This window comes from Oncorhynchus masou, chromosome 24, assembly GCF_036934945.1.
Source record: "Oncorhynchus masou masou isolate Uvic2021 chromosome 24, UVic_Omas_1.1, whole genome shotgun sequence".
Lineage (NCBI taxonomy): Eukaryota > Metazoa > Chordata > Actinopteri > Salmoniformes > Salmonidae > Oncorhynchus > Oncorhynchus masou.
Genome location: NC_088235.1, coordinates 25,671,728 through 25,678,974, shown reverse-complemented (window position 1 = coordinate 25,678,974; position 7,247 = coordinate 25,671,728). Strand labels below are relative to the sequence as shown.

The following is a 7,247-nucleotide window of genomic DNA, read 5'->3' as shown; positions in this document are numbered from 1 at the left end:
TCGCTAGTTAGCGGTGGTGCGCGCTAATAGCGTTTCAATTGGTGACGTCACTCGCTCTAAGACCTTGAAGTAATTGTTCCCCTTGCTCTGCAAGGGCCGCGACTTTTGTGGAGCGATGGGTAACGATGCTTCGTGGGTGTCAGTTGTTGATGTGTGCAGAGGGTCCCTGATTCGGGGCGAGGAGAGGGACGGAAGCTATACTGTTGCACCTACAGTCTGCTAAATCTATTTTTCAACTATAAAAATGTCCTGACTTTCAAGAACGGCTGAATTGCTTTTCTTGTTGGCTGGATGCAGGTTTCACTACCCAATTATTTCAGATATACAGAAGTGTAGAGTGCAAGTTTCACCATATACGTTCACGCTACTGGTCAACATGAGCTACCAAAATTATTATGAAGGGTGACAGGCCTTGCAATCCTGAAATAGAAGGGTTCAGCAGGAAAGAAATGGCTTTGCCGAAATCCCCACTTCTAATTTCCTTAATTTTGTCACGAGAGTCAAATACTTTCCGTGGCACACATCAGAGTCAAATACTTTCTATAGAACAAACTTCTCGTCAGGATAGGCAACCGAAATGTATAATTAATGTATGTGTTATATTAAACATAGAGGAGGGAGTAAAATGTAGGCAAGCAATAAACACATCAGAACAACTACTAGTCGAATAAGACATGGGAGAGATGACAAATATAGACTAATACACTTGAAACAAATAGCCAAACAGAAAACTGCAGACATTACTTGTGCCTTTTTTGCAATCAAACCGCTATAAAAAAAATATATTTAAAAATTTAAACGCAGCCGAATGTGATAATTGACAGCTGCCTTGAAGAACACAAATATATATATAAAAAAATCTTTCTGCTACTAAGATCAGTGAAATGTAGGCTGAACTGACAACGGAGTGAAGAGCAGAAATCTCAACTAGCAAGAAAATTGCATCAATGAAGCATTGAGTGTGTGCACGTTCACGCGAAGAGCGGGGATAATTTTGTCAGGGGGAAGATTTTCGGGACAACACCTGGCAAACCGAGACATAAAACAGATAGTGGGGGGAATACAGGCTGTTTCCAGTTTATTAATGCACAATTTGCCTAAATGGGAAATGGAAACAACCACTTCATTTTTATTCGACACTGTAGGTTTTTGTGAAAGTGTTTTTTTTTGTGTGACATCATTACGTCTATAGTTTTTTTTAATCGACACAAGATTGTTACATGGAAACGAACCGTAGCAGTTGTCGAATCTATTTTCTATGCGAACTTTCTACAACAACAAAATATCACTGGAAAAGTTAATGGGAATAACTGCAGATGGTAGGAGATTGGTTTTGGTGCCAGGGCTCCGCTATATGCGTCAACATGGGATTGTCGTTGGGCAGCGATAGACAACCACAGACCATGGATCGGGCCGTCTCACCAGTACCATTAATCCGGACATCGGGCTCCGTGTCCTGGCCGCCAGCGGGGCCACATCACACCTCGCGGCGGAGCCAACTCAACTCGTCACGGTGCCATTCAGCAGGGAGCGATCCGTCTGCCAAGAGACCCGCGTCACAGCCTCGCCAGAGAAATAATGAATGGAGATATCCATCTAGACTCTAATCTAGACCCTCTACCGTCCTTTATGGAGGCAATTTGAATGGACTTGGAATAATTACTAGGAATATAAAAGATGATGATAGTAGTATAATAATAATCTCATTTAACACAATTATGGAAGCAATTTGAATGGATTTATAACTGCAGATTATGATGATAGTCATACAATATTAGCCTTATAATTGAAATAATGCATAATGGTTTCATTATAATTGACGAGATTTAAGTTTTGGATACAGCTCATTTTGTTATTGACTTTGGAATGGAATGAGTTCTACTTCATAGGACTTAAATTACAAATATAATAATACTATTTAATTAAACAGGGAATAGGCTAGACATTGTAGCCTACACATACAGTATAAATGCGAATGTTATTTTAAATCACGAAATAAAGGCTACTAGCCTTTTGCACAAATCTTTAATGAGATGCATGTCATTATTGTGTACACTCCATGAGGACAACATCAAATATCTTTCATTTGAAATTGGATTCAGTGAAACCAAATCCCCAAAGATCATTAGGTATGACCTCATGCTCATCATTTACATCGACCGTTTGATTAATCAACGGTCCTGGAATCATGGGGCACACACTCCAACACACTCCATAATAAAGACGGCACCACACTTCATAATTAAAAGGGCAACACACTCTATAATCTCAGTTATGGCAAATATCTCAATTTGCTTCGGAGGTTCCGTTGGAAAACAGACACACATTTTCACAGAATATCCTATTTTTAACTGTAGGACGAACGTTTTCCTGTCCATTGGACAAATATGTATGTGATATACCACGTAGGCCAACATTTGATCCGTCTGTCTGTCAATCAGTCAAAAACGGTCTCACACACTGTCACAGACGACAGGCTCTTGCTTTTGATTAGTTTGTTGCCTGGATTGGCAAATCTGCTCGATGCGCGCCTTTCTGCGTCGCGCTTCTCCGATTGCGCCCTGCTATAGGGCACGAGCTTGGGCACTGAGGTGCTGCCCATAGGCATAGAGGACTGCTGTGGCGACAGACTTAACAATGACGACAGTTTCTGTCTGTAGCTTTTCCTGAATCGTTTTGCAGACCTGTGTAAATTACCCACGAAGCAATAACAGAGCGGGTTGAGAGCGGAGTTGGTTAGACCCAGCCATAGCGCGAAGGGTCTCCCCTGTAGAATCCACTCGTGATATACATGGTTCACATCCTCCTCCTCTTTCTCTAAAGATGAAGTCATGTTAAAGTCTAACCATATGTCCACTACATACAGAGGCAACCAAGACAAGGTAAAAAGCACAACCAGCGACAGCACCATCTTGGCGATCCTTTTACGCACTTTCAGACGAGACAGTGATAGCGTAACGCCAAATGTATTCGAATCTTGCGTCCGTTTTTCGTCGTTGCCCCACAGCTTCCAGCCCGTCAGCACGCTGATGACCAGGTTAAACAACACAGGGAATCCATAGAGAGAGCAGAAGAGCAGAAAGCTATATCTCTGTTTCAGTTTGACTTGGTTCCAGCTCTCCACGCACACAGTGAGGGTGATGTCCAGCAGCGACAAAGTTTGGGTGGTATTCATGAAGAGGAGCGGTATGCACAGCCCCGACGACACGATCCACACCACACAGATCATACACAGTATCCGCCGCCCGGTAAAAAAGGACCGGGCGTGTAGAGGGTTGTGCACGCTGTAGTAGCGGTTCAGACTGATCACGGCCAGGCTCAGGACGCTCGCAGACACCGACACAGCCTGAACGAACGGCACGGTGCGGCACAGAAACTCCCCGAACACCCAGGCGTTGTAGACCTGGTGTCCCAGGTTAACTGGCATGCACACACACACCACCATCATGTCACACACCGCCAGATTGACCAGAAGTCTGCGGGTCGCTGACACCCCCGCCAGACCGGTCCTCTTTCGGGTGAGGACCAGAAGAGCCATGATGTTCCCTCCGAGCCCGGTGAGGAAGGACAGGGAGTACATAACCACCAACACGATGGTACTCGGTTCGTGTCCCGAAAATAAGAACAATTGCGGGTAGGGTTTGGTATCCTCCGGTAAACTCCAGTTGTTGTGCTCATGTTGAGGTCCCCCAAGTGAAATATTCGTAGAAAATAAACGTCCAAAATCTGAGTAAAAATTCGTTAGATTCATCTCCCGCTTGTTCTTACATCGTTTGCGCTTCGTGGAGTGCCCAAATCAGACGCGCACACAGGTGAGACAGAGAGCTGAGCTGCGCGCAGCCCGTTTCCGTGGTGAGATGAGGATTTTACCAACACATCTTTGACGCCTTGTCGAAAGAGATCCTAATTATCTAATACCCATTGCGATTAACTGAAAAACAGGATACATTTTCCCCACTGAAGAAGTGCGGTCCTCCGCTGGAGCGAGCGCTGTAGTTCACTCGGACCCCGGTCAATGGAATATTTATTCGTGTGACGACAGGAAGCAAGAGCTGCGCTATCCCCCGCACGCACCCAGCACTGGCCGCATCTCATTCCAAAAGTTGTCGCATCCTCTCTGTCTTCGTCCCCTCTCCTATATCTTACACAGGTATGGATAGATGACAGCTAACTCTTTTGACTGGATCCATTGACCTCACCTAAGATACTAATTCTGATCAGTGAAGGGAAAGTGAGTGGAAGAGGGCCAATGGGAGGTGAAAGCTTTTGCAATGGAACGCTTCCAGAAATTAATAAAGCCCTCATTCTGAATGAAGGGATAGGATTGAGTCTCTCTCTCTCTCTCTCTCTCTGCGTTGCGGTAGCCCATCAACTTGTCCTATAATGTAGGCACCGGAAGTGACGCACATGCATCTTTTACACTGTAGCTTGGTGATGATGGTGCTGAAAAAATATTTTCACACTTCACATCATCATGGGTGTTGAGCTATAAGATTTGGATGATATACAAGAAGAGGTAGGCTATAAGAATGCAATCAAACTAGTCTGCGCCATGGCAACCACTGAAATCTTAATGAAGTGTCTAGAGATTATGTTAGAAGGATGCTGTGCTACACCATGCTTTCCTCATGCCCAAACTCTGGTCCGTCAATCACACACACCACCATCATGTCACACCACCAGATTGACCAGCAGTCTGTGGGTTGTCGACACCCCCGCCAGACCGGTCCTCTTTCGGGTGAGGGCCAGTTGAGCCATGATGTTCCCTCCGGGCCCCATGAGGAAGGACAGGGAGTACATAAATGTTTTAGGCCTACCCACACACCAGCAAGCCCACACAGGTGTGTAGAATCCACAACTGCTGTGCTTGGCAAGGCTCACTTGGAGTGGCGCTCTTCACCAGTGGTGGTGCTGAAGTCGCGGTCAGATTCTTTTCTTGCACTGAGTTGCGGTGATTTTCCAAGGTCCTGAAATCGGATCTTCAGGCACCATTTGAAAGGGAGGCACACAATTAAAGTTACCTCAGGTTGAGTCTCCATTTTACCTTGGCCTTGTCCCATAGACGGGTTGCCTGACAACATCACGAAAATGATGCGCAGGCATCAATGTTGCAGAAGGCCTGTTGTTATGATCATATACATAGAATGAATAGAAGCTCAGAAGCTCTAACCCTGTCAATTTGACTGGTAGAATCGTGGTTACACTCGCAATGGATGCCTGGTATTGTGATGCAATCATTTCCAAGGTTATGTAGAATGTTCATTCAAATTAAATTAACTGATGAGGCTCTTGCGATGGAATGTATTTTTTTGTAATGTCAGTTGAGTTAACTCAACAAATCACAGCACAGACTGAATGGTACACTTCCTGGTTTTACTTCCTGGCATTGGTACACTCAAAATGGCTACCAGTCTACCCATAGATGCGGTAAAGAGGTCAATGGAACTCGACCCAAACAATGGAATTGCTATGGAAACTCATGGGGAAAGATGCTATGAGGGAAAGATCCCAAATTTCCTCATTCGCCCCCAGCAAAATTTGCCAACATTTAGGCTATTGTTTATATGTCTATTTCACGTGATGTTGTAAAAATCGTAGTATAATGCTTCTAAGGATGTCAACCCCAATACATGTTCATGTCATCTTCACCAATCAACAGTAATTCAGTTAAAAATGATTTAACACCACTAATTCTTGTATGCTAGCTATGCTACCAGATTTTACAAACAGGAATTAGCATTTAGAAGTCACTTTTTATAAACCTGTAAAGGAATAACTTCTAAAATGTTATGCAGCGAAACAGCCCAAAATATCAAAATTGGACTTTAGTAACCACATTGTGGGCCTGTTACAATACATATTTTAGATCAAATCGGTTGTTAGATCAAATTGGTTGAATGTGTGCCAATCTGGTGTGTAACGGGTTTCTTCTAACTCCTTCTCTGACAAAGAGGTGGAATAAGGATCGGACCAAAATGCAGCGTGATTCGTTCGATACATCTTTAATGATGAAAAAACACGAACAATACAAAACAACAAACGTCGAAAACCGAAACAGCCCTGACTGGTGTAACAAACACAGAGACAGGAACAATCACCCACAAACACACAGTGAAACCCAGGCTACCTAAATATGGTTCCCAATCAGAGACAACGATAATCACCTGACTCTGATTGAGAACCGCCTCAGGCAGCCATAGACTAATCTATACACCCCACACAACCCCAAGACGAAACACACTACAAATAAACCCATGTCACACCCTGGCCTGACCCAATAAATGAAGATAACATAATAAATATAGACCAGGGCGTGACAGGTGTCCTTCTTCTGTCCCCCACGGTCTGCGTTAGACTGACAACTTTAATGCATATTTTATCATTGACCTGAAAGGGGCAAATCCAATACAACACATTACTGAGAACCACTCTCGATATTTTCAAGCATAGTGGTGGCTGCATTATGTTATGGGTGTGCTTGTAATCGTTAAGGACTGGGGAGTTTTTCAAGATTAAAAATAAATGGAATGTAAACACAGGCAAACACAGGCAATGTCCTAGATGAAAACCTGGTTCAGTCTGCATTCCACTAGACACTGAGATGAATTCCCCTTTCAGCAGGACAATTACCTAAAACACAAGGCCAAATCTACAGTGGAGTTGGTTACAAAAAGACAGTGAATGTTCCTGAGTGGCCGATTTATAGTTTTGTTTAAAATGTTCTTGAAAATCTATGTCAAAGAATGTTTGTCTCGCAATGATCAAGAACCAATTGATAACAATAATGGGAAAATATGCACAATTCAGGTGCAGAAAGCTCTTATAGACTTACCCAGAAAGACTAACATCTGTAATCACTGCCAAAGGTGGTGTTACAAAGAATTGACTCAAGGATATTTCAGTATTTTATTTTCAATAAATTAGCATAAATGTCTTAAAAATATGTTTTCAATTTGCCATTATGGGTTATTGTGTGCAGATGGGTGAGATAAAAAAAATCAATTTTGAATTCAGGCTTTAATGCAACAAAATGTGGAATAAGTCAAAGGGTATGAATAATTTCTGAAGGCACTTTATATATACTGAGGCTACACCGGGACTAGGGGGTGCAATAGCCATGTCACAAATCTACGTAGCCCCAGTTAAGCCTCAAGCATTTTAGTATTTTTTATATTTTTAAATAAAGAAATATGTAAAAGTTAATAACCAGACATTCTGTTCCCCAATCTGATCCCTGGCTGTGTGCT

At 43.1% G+C, this 7,247-nt stretch overlaps 1 protein-coding gene across 1 annotated transcript; it reads right to left on the bottom strand.

Moving 5' to 3' along the window:
• Nucleotides 1–2,172: 2,172 nt before the first annotated feature.
• LOC135511575 (gastrin/cholecystokinin type B receptor) lies at nt 2,173–3,920 on the bottom strand. The gene has a single exon (XM_064933063.1). It carries the CDS (start codon nt 3,749–3,751, stop codon nt 2,438–2,440), a length of 1,314 nt encoding a protein of 437 aa, XP_064789135.1. The 5' UTR covers nt 3,752–3,920; the 3' UTR covers nt 2,173–2,437.
• Between the last annotated feature and the right edge of the window lie 3,327 nt (nt 3,921–7,247).